At 36.6% G+C, this 19,752-nt stretch overlaps 2 protein-coding genes across 2 annotated transcripts; both read left to right on the top strand.

Moving 5' to 3' along the window:
* The first annotated feature begins 4,213 nt into the window (after positions 1–4,213).
* LOC109031214 (uncharacterized) lies at positions 4,214–14,242 on the top strand. Its single transcript, XM_019042611.2, has 2 exons — positions 4,214–4,870; positions 8,178–14,242. Exon 2 carries the CDS (start codon positions 8,186–8,188, stop codon positions 14,237–14,239), a length of 6,054 nt encoding a protein of 2,017 aa, XP_018898156.2. The 5' UTR covers positions 4,214–4,870; positions 8,178–8,185; the 3' UTR covers positions 14,240–14,242.
* LOC140223757 (uncharacterized) lies at positions 14,233–17,848 on the top strand. The gene is made up of 2 exons (XM_072299194.1): positions 14,233–14,823; positions 15,377–17,848. Exons 1-2 carry the CDS (start codon positions 14,371–14,373, stop codon positions 15,410–15,412), a joined length of 489 nt encoding a protein of 162 aa, XP_072155295.1. The 5' UTR covers positions 14,233–14,370; the 3' UTR covers positions 15,413–17,848.
* The last annotated feature ends 1,904 nt before the right edge of the window (positions 17,849–19,752 follow it).

The following is a 19,752-nucleotide window of genomic DNA, read 5'->3' as shown; positions in this document are numbered from 1 at the left end:
TTACCCAAGTGTTTGTTATTGCCTTTGTCTCTCATTTTATTTTTATTTTTATTTTTTTAATTATGTTCCTTCATGCCAGAATGTCTTCTTATAGAGCATGAAAGAAAAGCTTGTTATCAGATGAGCTGGACAATTTGGTGGTACCATGTAATTTAGTATATCTTCAGAGCCAGTTTACAGCTGCTGGAATCTGTCAACATTTTCAAACCCCCTCCCCCCCCCCCCCCCCATTGAGAACTCTAAAAAGGGGCCACAAGGTCCAACATTATTCTTAAACAACCCTTAATCTTTCAAGATTTTTGAAAGTGGAATGACCCTACAAAAAATATTTTCGAAGCTGCTTGTTTGACTAGCCCTCTATAAATGAAAATTTGCACTGCTTAAAACAGATGATTTCCACAGAAGTCCAAAAATATACTCTAGAGTGATGTTAAAACTTATTATCTCCATGAATACAGAATCTGCAGAATGAATGCTACAATTCATCACTCTGTCACTTGAAACAAAAATCAATATCTGAGCCATGGAAAGTGTTTTTTTTTTTTTTTTTTTTTTTTTTTTTTTTTTTTCCCCCAAAAATCGAAAAATTCATTCTGCTTTAACGTCTTGAATGTTTATTTTGCTGTGCCAGAAAATCACAATATTCTGGATAATTTTAATTTAGGGGTCTCTCCTCAAGTTCAATTTATATTGAAGTGGAAAATTAGTTTGTGTCAGTTCAATATTTCAAGTAAGTTGAAAGTAAAGAGACAAGAAATGGACTCAGTGTAACAGAAATGCACTACCTACGTCACATTTGAAAGGAAAAAAAAAGAAAAAAAAGTCACGGGTTTTAATTCAACAGTCGTAAAATTTCTCCTGAATGTCGAAAGTTCTAATTAGATTCGAATTTGAGAATTGTCATCGGGTTAAACTTTGTCCTTAATATTGATTCTTATGGAGGTGTAAAACGCCCGACCTCCTCTTCTCGATTCAAACTTGATGCAACACATTGAACCTGGTCCAAATAATCTGATCAGTATCATCTCATAAGAGTGGCATCATACAGATGAGAAAAGGAAGGAAAACATGGAAGTTTGCAGTTCCACCATAGGGCAATGAAAGATGGAATTTCATGGAGGTACAAATGTTCTCCAAAGTAAGTCGTTCTGCCCTGAGACAGAGAGAGAGAGACCAGTGTCTTCATTAAAATCCACTAAATGAGGGGTTTGCATCCATATGTATTTGAATTCTGTCAATCAGAAAGAGAATGGATTTTATTTTTATCTATTGATGATTAGCCATCTGTTTCTGTGTTGGAAGAAGCTTTCACTATCACTGAACTGCACATCCGTGAACTTCATAGTGATTTTGACCAAGCATCCTGTAAAATATTGGCAGTAAAAACTGTCCAGTGGATTACTTTGAAATTATAATTTTGCCTCAGCAAACCAGATATCTCTAGAGTTATTTGTATCTTTTTTCTATTCATCATTTTCTTTTTTTATAAATTATATATGAGAACATAGCTGCGAACCCAAAACGGCCCTCTCAAATCATTTAAGTTTTAATTTCGCCTATAACAAACTCTAAATCCAACCCCTGTCAACCTCCCTCAGACAGTTAGATTTATTTTTTACTTCTATTTGGAGGACTTTTTACAGAATACCAAAACGGTTTGGGTATGCATTCGGTAATGATGAAGCATTCTAGATGAGCATGTACAGCAAATCTTTAAATTTTCCATATAATCAGTAAAAAAGGAAAAAAAAAGCAACCATTACTGTTCTAATAAACCCATGTCGAAATGTGTGTTCTGGCTATTCAATTTTTTTCTGATGCGTTCATTATGATTTTAAACTCGTATACATCATCATTATAACTTCATCATGAGGGAGCACAAAAATCGTGACACCAGTTTGTTCAGTTTCAAGTGTCAATTAATTTTTGAAAATAATTAAACCCTTGAATACTAATCAATTTTAACTATTTTCTGTATATATTATACATATTGGTTAAATATCTTAGAAGAAAAAACGAAAATAGCAACAACAAACAAACAAACTTGCAATAAATATGTTGTTACTGTTGAATGATAATTTTGAATTTCTCTCCAGAAGTTTTACCCCAGGTCTAAAGTCATATCATTCATATCATTGACTCAAAGCATCTTGACTTTTTTCTCTTGATGGACTTTCTTGACTTACAATTTTGAAGGGTGTATGAAATGTAATGTAAAATTCTAAGAATAAAAATTCTCAGAAACTTGTTTTTTAGTTCCAGTTTAAAATATCCTATGATTTCTAACACCGGCTGAATAATGAGAGGGAAGTTTATCTGGAGATGCTGTTATGCTCATCACTCCTGACAGTGCATGAGTTCTACAATCATTCTGGCCAAAAAGCATCAGTCACCTACAACTTTACAAGTTAAATTTTAGAAAGCTTTATACAGCTCTTGATGGCAATCAGAAAAATTATAGGTACCCCAAGGAGGACAAACTGACTTGCCTAGATTGACCAGGAATCTTGCTGGGAGAACTGCTAACCCTCATGGTGCGGAGGGTGCAGAGGTTCGGAGTTAGGGTGTGAGGACAATCCCGTGCCACTCTACATGGAGTATGCTTCAATCCCTGTCCACACTGGGTATTTAGGATTTCAGCTACTTGAGTCTGGTAGAGATTAGGGTCTCTTGCAGCTTGTCTCCAGGCTAGGCGGGGACAGGAGATGTCATAATATGATTTTCTCCTTGCTTCGAAGCATCCTACATGGTCAACGAACTAAATGTCGGGTGTCTACATGTCCGGAATAGTACTGATTTTTTAAGGGCGGTCCGGAAGTACTGATAAAGTGCGGAACTCTGTAAGGAGATTCGGAATTTTTGTCATTTTCGTTGCATTTTTGAGCGAGAAATTCAAATTACTGAAATTTTTCGTATTTTGTCAATTGGAGGTACTGAAAAAGTACTGAATTTTTCTATTAAGAAGGCACTGAATTTCTTGGGAATGTACTCAAAAAGTACTGTGAGAATACTAATTTTTCCCAGCCTGTTTCAGTAGACACCCTGGCTCCGAAATTAAGTGTTCAGTAATGCTCGAACAGTTGAACTATTAAATTGGAACATGACGCTTCTGCTAGATCTGATGGTTATTGTTCAGGTTCATTACTGCTTTTCTAAATGCCCCCCCCCCCCCCCCCCAAAGAAGCTTCTATATGTAGAGCAAAACCCTAAGATCCTTCCTTTTATTTGAATCTCTCTCTAAGCTGAGGTAAGAAAGGTAAGAGCCCTTAAAGTAAAATTTCTGAAAAGCAGAGGAGAGACTAATCTTTTTTCTTCAAGCCTTTTTCAATTAAAAATGGCAGCCAGGGAAAATCTCTGTAATAAATAAATGTACTCAAACACTCAAAATAATTATTGTTACTTTTATGCGAAGGATTAGTAAGCACAAATTATGATGCATGTTTGGATATGATAGTTAAGTCCCATCCATTGAAACAAGATGCATGAAGATTTTTAAAAAATGTTCACAATGCAGCAGAGTTTAATACATGAAATACATTCCTAAATGACAAGAACCAAAGGGGAAAAAATCATTCTTATTCTATTCACAAATTGTGTTTAGTACATTTATGCGTATTTTGTATGAACTATGTGTTGTGTTAATTTTTGAAATGCTCTTTTTTGTGATTAGCACAATGATACTTTACAGGATTTTATAATTTTATACGTAAGTAAGGTAATTTACGCTGACAGTGGCACAGCTCATAATGCAACCAACAGTTTGGAGAGATAATCATCCGACTATAATATGCGTGTTATTGAGTTCTTCCTAATTATTCTGATTCTGTATATTACCTACCTGCGATTTGCGCTTTGATAACTTTTTTAGCTTTCAACTGTCAAGAAGTCCGTTTTTTTAAAATCTGCGAGTGTTTTTTGCGCCAATAATACTGTAGAATGGACCTTTCCTACAGTAAGTACGGTGTGGCACTGGTATTCAATTTTTTCCCTCATTTGAAGTTACGTTTTTCCTGGCTCTTGTCATATTGTATGATGTTCCAAGAAGATGTCAATCGGCACACCCACAATACCTTTATTTTCAAATCACCCGCCGAGCCAAGATGTGAGTCATTGACCAATGGAGGGTCTTTCCTTGTTTCAGCATCGAGACAACGTCCGCCAATCAGCACGCGCCAAAGATTACACTTTACGGCACTGAAATGTGAGAAGCCCTTGTGCTTGTTATCGGTATTGGTCATCTGGCATCTGCTCTGCTGCTTGTTGAAGTTGAAACTTGAAAGTGAAATGACTTGAAAGCATGCTGAATACCAATACCCGCTTAAAATTTTGAAGTCAAGAAAGTTCAGCCTCACCTGAGTTTTCGTTTTGTATTTACAAGTGATCGTTCTTCCGGAGTTTCCTGCAGTTAGTTCACGTCAAAACTTCGTCTAAACTTCCCAACCATGATTGAACAATCTCCAGTTCCGAAGTCATGAATGATCTTCGTGGAAATTTCGTATTGTGTGTTCATCATCTGCACCTTTTCTTTCTCAAGTTTGCCACAATTTCAGAAAGTTACTGGAGTAACAAAGCAGCATACTTTTACCCCATAAAAATTTAACCTTTTAGCCTGAATCGTTTTCTGTCAAAGGATCTTCATGTTCAAGAAAGCGCTCTCATCATTCGTCCGACAGTGTCATGGTAAAGCTCATAACTTGGATGCTTTTGAAGAAACCCTACAGCTGAGCAAAACATTGGAAAGGTTGTCGCTCGTAGACTTCAGTCAAAGTGAAGTAGAATCTACCTTGAAGAATGCTTTGCAACTGGCTGATCAGATTGTCGCTGTGAACACGGATGGCGTAGAACCTTTAGTCACAGTTTTAGAAGATAGGTAAGTCAAGTCACACAGCATATTCTTGTTTAACTTCTATTATCAAGTCTTACAAGCTAATTCAAATTTTCTTGACTCAGCACTGCACATAAATGTAGAGTGGATTAACTAGTCCTAATGGGGCATCAGGTGAATGATTGAACTAAAACGTACTAATGCAGTAATCTGTCGAGTAGCATCTAGTGAAAGTAGCCTGTTTCAATTTTGATATGACTTCGAGCAGTGTTGCACTTGCAGTATCTAAGATGAGAAAGTTACTTGAGCTTGTTGTGAATCTGATGCACCAGCTTTCAGATCTGCAGTCTGATCAGTGAAATTTATGTCGGCATGACAAGAATCGAAAATTGATACGTTACACGCTGTAGATAGGGCTATGTTTTGTCTTATCTTGTTGACATAGCCAGTTAAAGTTCCAACAATCAGGCTGCTGGTCAAAACCATAAGGGTTAGCAAGATTTTTAATTGTATGTTACAATGAATGTTATCTGCGGCCTGACAGTTGAAATTGATCTCAGCACAACTCATGGAAAATTGAAATATAACATTATACGATAAGGTTTATCGACGGTGTAAGTCAGCAATCACATAACTCGTCTGCGGTGTCTGAAAATCTCCGCCTCTATGTTATTTTTTTAAAAGAACAAATTGACATCATTCCTTGAAGATTACGCTGAATTTTCTTTGCATAGAGAAGAAAAATCACGGAAGTTTTAAAGAATTGCCGTTGAATAGTTTTCTGTTTAAAAAATATCGTATGATAGGAAGTCTGCGATGTTGCAAACCGAGTTATGTGATTGCCGACTTACACCGTCGTTATGTCTTGTCGTATCTTGCTGACAGGATGAAGTTTCAACAATCAGGTTGCTGCTTAAGGAGAATCTTGGAATCACCACTCAGTTCTCCAGAAAACACGTCAGGGAATGTCAGTCTTTAGAATGAATAGGGTCTTTAGGGTTAAGTAATCCTCGTTACTCTAAGGTAAATGATATTATAGGTATGAGAATTTCCCTCTCATTACTGCAAAAGTAGGGTCATTTTTCCACCAAAGGAAATTTCAAATTCCGCACTCACGAAGCAATATACATCATAGAAAGTATATTTGTCTAAGCACTCAACTTCGAGCGTGAACACATTTTTGACAAATAAAAAAATTAATGTTTCAACTGTCATAGACGGAGTCAGTAGGTCTGACTCTAGGTCAGTAGGTCCTGGGTTCGAATCCCAATAGTGGCGCCTTCATGGAATTAATGAGTGGATCTGCAGGAACAGGTTCTACTTGGCCTTTATTCCTGAAAATTTGTAAATCATGAAGCATGGATGTGCTAAATCTCTTGACGTCAATTGACAATAAATAGGATAATAGAACATACTCACTTTTTCTTTTTCGTCCGATTTTCTCAAAATCGAGCGAAAAAGAAAAAGTGAGTATTATCTGATACAACCCGATAAAGGAGGAAAAAGAAACAAGAAATAGAATCATTGGTTGGCTGTTGGTTCCTAACAGAACATAAGTTAGCAGGAAAAAAACCAGTATAATATACCCCTGTGCAAAACAGTGGGAAAGTTTTCGCTTGTCAACTTGGTCAAACGTTTAAAGTTACAGTTGAAACTACCCAGAGTCATATTTTTTGGGGCATCAGTGTGTAACATTCCTATTTCATTTTAGTATTACTGATTGTTAGTGGACAGAGCTTAACAATCGGAAATTTTGTCTACAGGGAGGGTAAGAATGAAAAAAGTTGGTAATTTTTCAAAATTTCTTCAGCAGACATCTTAAGCGCTACTCGTCTGCTTTCTTTAGCTAGATCAGCTGATTTTAGCAAAAAGACTGGTGGTTGCTGGTGAAATAGGAGATGGCATTGTAGATCATTGGCATAAGCTGTATCATCGGCTAATTAAGTCAAGTGGAAGCGGTTCGTATAGATTTTGGGAACAAAAGGGCTCCACACTTGTACTTACCACTCTTTGTCGTATTAAGAGTGCTTACTGACATGCTTGAATATTTTTTCTTTTCCATTTGAGACCACAAGTAGCTTAAGATAATGATTTTCTAGTCGATAGGTATTCATTTTATTATCTTTGCTGTGTCTAGAGAGTGTTGTCAGTAGATCCTTCTTGGCAATGCTCTTTTTATATTTAGTGGATATTAATTTTGTGATATTTTCAATGTGGACAAGCTTATCCTTGACAAATCAAAATATGCATAATAGTGCTCAAAGGATGGAAGAAGATTATGTCACAAAAGAAAATGGTCGTATCCTTCAATACTTGGTACTGAATACTTTTCCGACTTAATGGACTAATTGTAAAACAATGCTGGATAAAATGGATAGAAACTGTGGCTCAATGAAATCATGAGCCAGGAAGTAAAATTTTATATAAATTATAAATATTGTCCAAATTTGAAATCACCCTGTTACTTATGTAAAATCTATCATAGAAACTTAATGTTTTGCCCTGCTTCTCATAAATTAACAATAACTCATTGCTTTTACTCTCAACTAATTCAAGAAAACAAAACTGAATGAGCTGTCAGTCTTAAGCTGCGTGATTTTTAATCATGTGGACTGAGTGTAACAAGGAAGAATCAAGCACATTGACACATTGTAAAAGTACCTATTAGTGCAGAGGAATCAATAACGGATGTGTCATTTTTGAAATAAGCTTTAAGTTTTTCTGCTTAGCTTCGTCTTGATGTGAAAATTCTTTAGCTCCAAAAAAGGAGACAGGGAAGTTAATCGAATGTACTTAAGTTTTCTTGAACTCTTTACATCAAGTCACATGAACATCCGGAACCATGATCTTTGAACTCAGAATAAAGGCAACTAAGACGGAGTGTGTTCCATGTGTATAGTTGACCACAAACAGACCTTTTTTTTAGAAGACGAATCCCTGTGTGAGAGACTTCGTTAAGAAATTTCCTAGCAATTAAAGGAACTAGTGGACTTATGAAGGTGGATTTTAGATTGCTCGAAAACCTGGCGTTACCCAAGTCATGTTTACCTAAATTAAATAATGTCTACCATATTTGAGCAAGAGTTAGAATTGATCATCCTGGTTTTAACTCCCTGATCAGATGGATGGTGAAATGGGCAGTTAGTTTGAAAGAAGCTCTTTCAGCTAAAGCAATGAACTGAAAAGAAAAGAGTGAAAAATATGTTGCCCTTCTGCTTATCTTTATTCTTTGCATGAGGTGTTACGAGATCCACAGGAAGCCCCTAGCATTATAGAAGAACCACCTTTGCGCTGTTCTTGATTCTCTTACTATGATAACCATGACTCACATCATATGTCTGTTTGTTGGCAGACCACAAAATGGAAGAGAAAATGGACCTGAATGTTTCTGATTCTGTCATGGACCAAGAGGCAGCTCAGTCAAGCACTGTTGAAATCGCCACTTCTAAAATGAAGATCAGTACGGAGGATATCGCTATTTCACTTCAGCTTTTCAATAAAAGATTGAATGAGCAACTGAGACCTAAAATCAAGAGTCAAAGATCTTTAGCGGATGTTTATGCAAGTATGAAAATGTTTAATTCTTACTACAATGACATGCAAAACTACATTGAATCAGCACGGGACAATTTCAAACGACAGTTGGGAATTATTTTGGGAGAAAACTGGGATCAGCAACTTCTTTGCATTGAGAACAACCCCAAGTCCTCATCTGAGAGTCATCAAAATCATGGATGTGTTATTAGCGAAACGGGTCCAGGAAATGGTCTCCCAAATTTTCCAACTCAGTATGAAGTTCGCAGCATTTGTGATGTTGATGAGAAAACAGAGTCAAAGGAAACCTCCAGATCATCTTCAGCTTGTGCTAAAGAGCCTCAGTCTTTTGGTTCCAATGATGTCGATGTTAAGGACAAATCTGGAGATTATGTTAATTCAGACCATCCTGTATCAAAAGGGAATATAAATGTCTCAAACAGTCTTGAAAGCTATGACAGCAGTAACGACCTCCCAGAGGCTGGTCCTGCTAAAGAACTAACGCCTGATGTATTACTTCCTTCAAGCCAAGGTGATTTCAAGAGTGATTCAGATAAAACAGCTCCCCACCATCCTGAGAGCAATTTGCCCAGCAGTGATACAGGTGAAGACAAGGAATTGCATTCAGACTCAGGGCCAAGAATTGTCTCGGTATCAACCATCGAAAATAACGGGTTTAATTCCTTGTCAGGACAAAAGCCACTTTCTCAACTGGAATCACAGATGTCAGAAAGTCTTTTGCGTAATTTGTCACCAATTTTGTTTGCAGAGACTTCCAAGGACCATAATGAATTTGAAGGTACAGAAAAGTCCATTGAAAAAGCTCCAAGTGATGTTGAGTCAGAACACAACGTAATTGAAGCTACACCTGTGGATGTGGATCAAGAACTTGAAAGAGATAACTTTATCCTAACACCCACATCGTCAAAAAGAAGGAATGAAGTGGATGAAACATCCAGAAAAGTTTATGAATGGCTGAACAAGTCTCACAATTCAGAAAGTATCGGAGGTAGCTCTGACGAAGAAGAGTATCAAGCTGCAAAAAAGTGTGTGGATGATGATGCCCGAACAGAAATCAATGATGCTGATTCATCCGTAAAAAACTCAGATAATGGTGACAACATTGCTGTAATAGACAACAGCAGTTTAACTTCTGTAGATGGACGGGTTTCAAAGACTGTGAAAAAGAAATCAGGTAGAACAGATGATATAATTGAAATATCTGATGATGAGCAGTCAGCATCAGAAGTTGTCGAGTCAGAGAAAACGGCTGGACACAGCGATGATGTTTGTGAGATTAACTCCTCTCAAGAAATAGGTGGGTCCATGAGTATCAAAGATTCTGCAAGGCCTGATAATCATGTATCAGAGTCCTCAGATACTGAATCAAAAACAGAAATGGCAAACAAAAAATCAAAGCAGAACTCCAACCTCAATTCTCGTGCAAGTAGCGAAAAGTCAATGAGCAACATTGCAACTCAACAAATTCACCCAGAAAATGTGGATGAAGCCAAACGCACCCTTCTGGAGTCTTCGTGTTCCTCAAATGAAGATGTTGAAAATGGGGATCATCTGAGTGATGATGATTGGGATTCAAATGCAACTGTGATAGTTGATAAGAAGAAAAAATTAAGGAAGAAAAAACGGAAAAAAACAAGCTCACATGACTCTGGATCGCATAGTGATAAGGAAAGTTCAGATGAAGAGGAAAAAGTAAAAAAACTTTTGGACTTTAACTCTCTAAAAAAACGCAAAAGAGTGTTTGAGTCCAGCAACAGCTCTTCAGAAAAGTCAGCTGATATTTCAAACGATGAAAATATCACCAAAAGAAAGAAGAAGAAAAAACAGAAAGATGAGGCGGATGTCTATGATGAAAGCCTTGAACCTGAAATCAATGAGCCAAGTCTCCCAAATAGTCCTAACAGGGCTGAAGATCAAAGTAAAGACATCTATCGGCAAATGTTATTGGACTCCAATTCCTCCCCAAGCTCTGATGAACAATGCCCTCTTACTCCTCAACCAGAAAAAGTGCCCAGAAAAGTCAAGAAAACTCTTGAAAATGACATTGCGAAACGCAGGAATTCCTCTGAAGACTCTTGCAAAAAGAAAAAAAAAAGAAAATATGATCCCCTTCTCCAGGGAAAATTTTCACTCTCCAGCTCTGATTCTGATGGGAAAAAGAAAAAAAACCCATCTGAAGAGAGTGAAATTTATGATCGCAAGTATGAAAGATTGTTAGAAAAACAAAGAAGGAAAGAAGAATCAAAAATGCGTCATAAGTCGAGTAGTGATGACTGTTCAGACGCTTCTGCTTCCTCCAAAGAGCAAAACAATGAGCCAATCAACTTTGTAAGTGTTGATCCAGAGTGTGTAGAACTGGAGGATGATTCTGAGGATGATCGCACAACTATCGGCTATCATCAGATATCCTCATCTGCATCTGATGATAATGATGATGATGTGCAGTGCATTCCTCAGTCGCAAGAAACAACAGCAAGCAACAAAGGCCGCAAAAATATTCGGAAAGTGATTTCTGTTGAAGAAATGACAGCAGAATCCAAACGAGCTGCTAAAGAAGAAGAAGAACGGCAAAAGCGACTCTCAGAGAAAGAGAAATGGCTGTCTCAAACGTTCACCGAGCCAGAACCAGAAAAGCTTGTTCTTGATGCAGATGAAGAGACAAAGCAGCCTATAGTAACAGTGCATCCAGGTTTAATGCGAATTCTTAAAAAGCACCAAGTAGAGGGCTTACGATTTATGTGGAACTCATGTTTTGAATCTATAAAGTTAGTAAATTCTAGTGCAGGGTCTGGCTGTGTTTTGGCTCATTGTATGGGTCTCGGAAAGTCTCTCCAAATTGTTGCTTTAGTCCATACAATCATGTGCCATCCGCAGTTGAATTTACGTACTGTTCTTATCATCTGTCCAAAGACTGTGGTTCTCAACTGGGGTGATGAGTTCAAAAAATGGCTTAGGTACATTAAAGATTCAGACCAAAGTAGCCCTATAATTTCTGTAAGTAACTTGAACGCTTTTAAAGATGTGCACTTCAAAGAAAGAAGTTTACGCGACTGGCAAAATAAGGGTGGTGTCATGATTTTGGGGTACAATGAGTTTCGTGCCCTTGTCACAAACAAAGATCGTCCGGAGAACTTGCAGAATGTTTTTAATAACATAAAAAATCACCTTATTGATCCTGGCCCAGATGTAGTGGTATATGATGAAGGTCATATACTTAAGAATAATGCAGCTAGCCTTACCAAAGCTGCAAATCTGGTAAAAACGAAACGACGCATTGTGCTAACAGGAACACCAATGCAGAACAATTTAATGGAGTATTACTACATGGTGAATTTGGTCAAGCCCAACTATCTTGGAGACAAGAAGGAATTCAGTAACCGATTCTTTAACCCAATCACAAACGGACAGTTTCAAGATTCCACACCTCAGGATGTAAGAATCATGAAAAATCGTACTCATGTTCTCCACAAAAAGCTTCATAATATTGTACAACGCTTTGATGCCAATCTTTTCAAAGATGAACTACCAGCAAGGTATGAATATGTGTTAAAACTCCGCATGTCAGAGCTTCAGTCAAAGCTCTATAAACACTTTATCAGCAGTATAAAAAAAGATGCTGAAGGACATGCTGAAATTGAAAAAAATCGATTGCTCCTTAAAAGTGATAAAATATTAGGTCTCATTTGTAACCATCCTAAATTAGCCACTAATTTTTTTGACTCTGCTCAAAAACCAGAAGAGCAGCTCAACATCACAGGCGATTGGACAGATTGTCTGAAAGGTTTGAACCTTGATGATGTCACCTTAAGTCCTAAAACATTCTTATTTTTTAAGGTTCTCAAGAAGTGCACTGAGAATAAAGATAAACTTCTTGTCTTTAGTCAACACTTGAAAACTTTGGATTTGTTAGAATTTTTTTTGAAAAAAGCCAGCTGTAATAACAGCACCTTCAAGTCAAATAGTGCGAAAGGAGAAACTTGGATCTCAGGTGTAGACTATTTTAGACTGGATGGCAGTACTCCTGGACCTGATAGACAGAAGTACTGCGACATATTTAATTCAAATAACCCAAGAGCACGACTTTTCCTTCTGTCTACCAGAGCTGGGGCTCTTGGATTGAATCTAACAGGTGCAAATCGTGCAATAGTTTTTGATGTATCTTGGAACCCATCTTCAGACTCGCAAAGTGTTTTCAGAATCTATCGTTTTGGCCAAGTCAAACCGTGTTACATTTATCGATTCGTTATGAAGGGCACAATGGAAGAAAAAAAATACCATCGGCAGGTCTCAAAATTGTCCATGTCATCTCGGGTTGTTGATAAGCATCAAGTTGGTCGCCACTATCAAGAGGAATATTTGCGAGCACTATTTGAGTACAACTTTGACTATGGGCAACGTTCGACTCCTAGACTTTCGCAAGATAAGGTTTTGACAGAGCTGCTTATAAACTTTGATCTTATAGATACTTATGAAGAACATGAAAACCTTTTGATGAACCTACAAGATGAAGAGTTAAGTGAAGAAGACAGACTGAAAGCAATAGCTGAGTATGAAGCTGAAATCAACCCTCCGCCTCCACCTCCCCCTCCATTCCCAGGATCATCAGGAGTAAGTGGGCCTGCAGGACTTCAAAACCCATCGATCTCTGGAGTATTCTCAAGACCTGGAGGGCCCTTCACTGCTCAAGAGTGGACAGAAAAAGCTAAAGTGTGGGCAAAAAGAGAAGAAACCTTTTTCAAAAAATGTTATAAAGATAAAAAGATCCCATTACCATACATGCCATTACAGCCAGCAAATAAGCAGGCCCCAGAAACGATGTCAAACTCATCAGCAAAACTCACGGGGAATAGTGATAAAATTAGTGAAGCCAAAGTTAACAGCCATACTTGTAGCGATTCAGATCAAATTAAATCTTGTAATCCTACACAAGACAAAGATTCCCAACATCAACCCTTGTCATATCAGTCTGCTTCCAGTATAAATGGACCAAATGTTAATCGTAAAGCCTCTGTCAATCCTTCCTCAGCAGTTGGAACTTTACAGACTGATTTTAAACAGCCACAGACAGCGGTCAAGAATAGTTCATTGCCCCAGACTTCATCAGCAAACGATAAGAATCAAGTCGGCTCTAATCCATCCCCAGCATTTGCAACCTCACGGGCTGATGTAAATCAAGCGCAGAAAACTATCAAGAGCCATTCATCACTCCCAACTTCGGATGTTAATCAGTCAAAGACAGCTACAACATTTCATAAATTCAAACGTCGTCTGAATGGATTGTCTGATCGGGGCTTCACCGTTCACTGTTCACCGTCCCAGACTTCATCTGCAAACGATCAGAAGCAAGTCCGCACTAATCCATCTCCACCAATTGCAACCACTCAGGCAGATGTAAAACGACCGCAGATAACTATCAAGAACAGTTCATCTCTTTCAACTTCATCCGTGAAGAATGCATCAACACTGAAAACTCCCATAGTTCTGGGTAGTTTGGATAGAAGTGCAGAGACTGATTCAAGTTTGAAGCAAAGCAGAAACGAGGGCAGGGACGGAACGATGAATGAAGAGGGCAAAAAGGTAAAAGTACCTAAAGTTCATCTTCCTCAAGATTTTCGTAATAATGTAGTAAAAGGAATTCATGCAAAACAAGACACCTCTAATGGAGCCATAGGAGAAAGCACTAAGACAATTCCAAATCTTTCCCAGTCAAAAGTGAATGGTAAGAGCAACTTGAACGGAAATCAGATAGCAACAACTATAAATTCGAGCTCAGTCAAGCATGGTTTTTCCATCAATCCTGAAATAGAGGTCACTGTCAATCGCATTCCAAATGAAGGAAATCAGCCGGCTTTCAAGTAATTTCTAACTCGAAACCCAAGTCAGTCAAGGTCTCAAATGCCAACTCAATCTCAAAGGGCAGTGTAAAAAAAAATTGGGACAGTTTGGAGAGTTCTATCCAGAAAAGTCAAGCTCCAAAACTACAGCCATCAATGTCCTCTGGCGGATTATATTTTTCTGATAAGTCAGTTCAGCCAAAATCGTCAACTTTGCCTGGCACCTCATCTCACTTTAGAACGCTTGCATCAAGCAGTCACTCTACGGCTTCAACACCTCCAACTTTGAATCAACCATCCAAAACAAATTCAGCCGGTAAATTAGTGCCTGGTATGAAGCAGAGAGTACCTTCATACAGGAATTCTCCTCCTTACCAACAGGGAAAATCTTCCAGTCAAGGAAATGTGACTCGAAATCTCCAGGGGAAATCTAGTCAGAATTCTGAAGATAAGTCTGCTGCTGTAAGGAATGGGCCAGCCAATCAATCTGGTGTGAATAACAATCAGATCTCTAGTTGTAGCAACTCTGGCGGTGGCGCAGTCCCAGAAGGTGATGAAACAGTATCCCTCAGGGATATAATTGACGGGCTCAAAAAACACGTCCAAGAGGTGAGTCAAGTAAATGATTATTTCTACTTAAATTATTCTAGACTGTCTGCTATACCTTTGCCCCTAAAATTAGGTGAAGTTTTAACCATAAAATCACTTATACTGAAAAATCAAATCTTAGCAGTCAATTTAATGCTTGCAACTCTCCAAAGAACCAAAGTAATACTCAATATTACGCATCATATGCATACTCAATATTACTCAATATACTCAATATTACTCAATATCAAGCATCAAAATGTGATGTTGTGACATGAATCTTACTCATCACAGGGTCTACTGAAAAGCAATGCAGCAGAAGATCTTGTCAGTTAGACTCAAGAAAATGCAATTTGTTGGTATCAGAGGAGAATCGTAATCAGCATCTACTTACTTAATATTTTTATTTCTATATCATCGTATATTATTCATTTTTTCATGAAATATCTTTTACATTTTAATCGTCATTAATGACCATAAAACCGTTAATACTACCATTAAAGATTATGTCAAATCGTATCTTCGTAGAAATGCTTGTAAGTTAATCGTTTTTCATTTTTCTTTGTTGTTACAGAAATGCAGTGGACAAGATAACCAAAGCAAGAAATGAGTTTAATTCAAGAAATGCAAATCGCAATGCATTTTTATGGGAGCAGCAAATGCTATGTCTCACTGGCTGCGATGGAGGGAGAGATGGCGAAGGGGAGGGGATGATTCCAAAAAGATGCGCGGTGACAAACCTGTGTAGATTGTCTTATCTCGCCCGAAAATTGAACACTTACCAATTTGACCTTATTTAACTGTGATTTTAGTGTACTTTTACATTTAACTAAATATTATAGAGGTATATATAAGTAGTTATAAAGTTTGCAACTTGCTCATGTTTGTTCTCCATTAAAAATCCAATTTTGTAACTATTTTTGCTGTTCAGTTTATCAAAAAGAGCATCTAGCACAAAATAGTAGTTAGAATCTTTAAAATTTGAACAATGATTACCATTTTATTGCTCTTTTTTGACCAAAATATCACAAGTGTCATAAGCAAAAAATCGTAGATGCTACCATAAAATCTCCAAGCAAAGACTGTTTTTTAGTTTTTTAATGATTCGATAGTCAAAAAAAGAAAATTTAATGGATTAAAAATATCTGTTCTTGTGATATGTTCTCTTTACTTACTGTAATGTATATAATTGCGAAAGAAGAATAATTTTTTTTATTATTAATTCCATGCAGATCTTTGAAACAAGTTGAGTCCAACACCATCAAAATCAGCTAACCTAACAAGACTCCATAGTTACATTTGAAATGGTTAACAAAGCAAACTATTTGATAAGGTACACAAATTACAAAATTTAAATTCCAATTTGCACTATGAAGATGATAATCAAAATCTAATTTTCCGAATGTACACCAGTCTTATCAAATTTGGCCCCCAATTGGCGCTTGTGATAGTTTGTCCTGAAGAAAATGATTCAATCAAGGTTCCTTTGCCTCTTTTCAAATCAAGTTTAAACTAAATAAGTATTTTCGAATTTTCTGTCAAAAGTTAGGGTTAAAAGACTGATCTTGCTGAAGTTGCATAACAGTTGTAAAATTTCATATGTAGTATGTACATTTAATATCACATGCCAGTGCCACTGTTGATGTCAATTTTATCACTGTTGCTGTGTGTTTTGTTTTGTGATTAGATTTATTTTGATTTGATTTGCTGTAAGTATCCAACCCTCGTTACTCTTATTTTGTCCTAGGACGTTTGCTATCCAAGAAAAAACCAAGGATGTTTTTCAATATGCTTTAAAAAAAATTCACTTTAATGTGTTTTGACAGATCTTTTGGATGAAAGTTTGCTTATCCGCACAGACCATTACTACAAGTCACTGAGTTGTAAGGACTTTGAGTTAAGTGTTAAGAACAGGCATTTTCTTTTGAAACGTAGTGGTGGTAAAGGTATCTATAATATATTGAAACAGAAAAATGAGCATATTGTAGCCTTGATACCTTAATTTTTGTTGTTTTATTTATATTTTATGCTGCTAAGCGCTTTTCGGCTCACCTAGCCATCTTCACGCATGCCGAAAACCAAACAATCATTCAATCGGTAAGCCTGAAGATGGCTATGTGGACCGAAACGCGTTTCGCAGCATGTAATAGAAGTAAATAAAACAAAAATTAAGGTATTATGACCACAATATTCTCACTCTTCTGTTTTCTTTTCAGTCTTGAATTATAACAATTCAACGATAATTTATGTAGTATCCGTCATAAGTGTTCTAACTTCGATTAGATGATGAAAGCATATCCCTAGAAAAGTTACTGAAAATACAGACTCGGACGAAATCAACCGACAATGGCCTAACTGCTTTTCACAATCACTAATTTCTTCCTTAGTTTTTTTATTTATTTTTTTTTTACTTTCTAATCCTAGACTGAAACAACATAATGCCTTGAAACCTTTTTGCGCTTTTCTCCTGTCCTATAAATAATTTTACAATAATTGAAGCCAGTCTGAGAAAATACTTTTCCCCTTGAAATAATTTTTCTCTGGAAAAAAAAAACAGAAAAAGGAAGGAAATTGATGTAAATAGACTGATTCTGGTAAAATCAGTCAAATTATTGTGATAATTGTTTGAAGAACACCGATGATCCTGCGTCCTTGTTAAATTTTTGTCTGTATCCTCAGTTAAATGCACATAAGTCAAGGTCTAATTCTGACGTATTTCAACCTACCATACTAATCACTGTTATTACACTAAAACATTTTCCCAGAAGATTTTGCTCCTGCACTCAGTGCTAAGTGTATTTTACATAATTAATATCAAACTCGAGTAATATAATGAGTTCAACACATTTACACCCATTCTATATTTATTCTTAGATTTTTCTGCAATTTTCAATGCAGTCATAGAAATCGTTGGATTCAACTAATTATTTTTTTGGTATTTTTTTCTTTTTTAGCCATTTTTCAAGAAATGATCCTGCTTATGATTTCATGTGTATATATATGTATGTATGTATATTGAAAGGAGATTAAATTTTGTTACCACGAATTTTGAGGTGTCACTTCTTTTATTATGATTCTCTTAAATTTTTGTGTTAATTTTCTTAAAAGCAGAATTTATGCAAAATTTGCAGAGATAAAAATGTTGTTGCCGTTAATTGAAAGATGAAATTTTCTCAGCTATGATTCCTCTAAATTTTCCTAAGTTTCAATGGAAGTAAATTAATTGATGATGATCCGTTTCTTGGAGCAAAGCATTTGTTCCTTCATGCCAGCGGGGAGGGTATGACAGACGAAAATAATCAAATTTCTCCAAACGATAACAACATGCGGCACAGCGCCCGCACACAGCAATAATCCCTTGTATCCATGAAGAAACGTCGTAAGAAAGCCGAAAAATTCACTCTTCAGACCCATTTTTTTGACTTTGGCACATAAGTATGAAGTTTGATTTTAGAAGCTCATTGTGCTCAGAAGGTTGCAAGAAAACATCATATCAAGTAATTCCGAAATCTAGCCAGTGACGAATTCTTCAGCACTCATTCTGTGCAGGTTCTTTAATTGCATTTAAATATTTTAGAATTACTGTTTTCCAAGTGAGTGGAACTGGGCCACAAGACTAAATTCATCACATAGAGTTTGCACAAATCGAAAGCCTTTGCTACTGAAGGAGACTTTATCTTCGGAATGAATAAGTATACCTGGCAACTTGGAAAATTTTCTGTTTCAGAACTACGTACACGAATAATTGACTAAGTCTCAACTTGCGTCCTGTTTTTAACTTTTTATTTTACAACGTTCAACAAGAGCAAACGTAATCGACGTCACTCTCTATGTAAACATGTTTTGGCATGATGAGCACAAATCTCCAACTAGATTATCTAAAAAATCCTAATTGAATCCTAAATCCTAAATTGATAAAATATAAGTTCAATGTCAGAAATTGGTCAGTCCATTCCTTATGAAATAAATGGGTCTCGAAAAGGCTTTTTGAAAGTGAAACCATTTTCCATTAAATGTTGTACAAGTTTAACTTATCTACATTTTTGTTGCAGAAATCTAACCCTACGAGATGACTCTGCATCTCCTCACCCACCAGACGCAGTTTTGAAAAATGCCAAGAAGGTAGTCGATGATTACTTTGTTGCTCCGCCCGGGAACATTCCCTTGATTCCGTCTAAAAAGGATTGAGCAGGGTCAGCAAGTCAGTAACAGGAACAGAAAGGTATGCAACTTCAATCCCTGATTTTTAAGAATAAAAAATATTTTTTCAAATTCTTCTGTGCAATGTCTGCGCAGCTCGTCATAAGGCTCATTTTTAGGATTTATTCAAATAAGAGTGGAAGTTGTTTCGAGCTTTTTGGCAAGGCTGATTGATTTTCTTTTTTTTATTTTATCCTGAAACCATCATCAAAACAGTCACATGCAAATACAAGTGCATAACACTATGATAACAATAAAATCTTTACGGCGCAGTAACAATTAAATTTTCAAATCATCAAACCGAAGCAGTATCATTGACAGTATCCAAAACAATCTCGCACTTGTGAAATATTATTTCCAATCACGCTACTTGTCTGTCAGATTGCAGTAACTGCTGATCAGCAGGTTAATTGCTTCATCAATCACTGCCTACTTATTTACAGGCAGAGATTAATGTAGCAAGTAAAGTAATACACTAGTCAGTAGGTGCTGCAATGTAAAGGAAAAGCTTCGCAATTGCAAATATATTTAACAGGCACGGGTTGATATGAGCTACTCAAGAATGTTTATGAATACTGTCACTGATATCACTCGTTGTTGGTGGTATAATACTTCAGAATGTTCAGAATTTTTAATTGTGACCGCATTGTAAAGACAAAATTGTTATTATAATGCTGTGTTAGTGTTTATAACTGCTCTGATGATGGCTACAAAGGTGATAAGATTCAGCACTTGATACAAATTTTAATT

The sequence above is a fragment of the Bemisia tabaci genome, chromosome 4 (assembly GCF_918797505.1).
Source record: "Bemisia tabaci chromosome 4, PGI_BMITA_v3".
Taxonomy (NCBI): Eukaryota; Metazoa; Arthropoda; class Insecta; order Hemiptera; family Aleyrodidae; genus Bemisia; species Bemisia tabaci.
The sequence above is the reverse complement of the archived record's forward strand: the minus strand, read 5'-3'. Positions and strand labels throughout refer to the sequence as shown.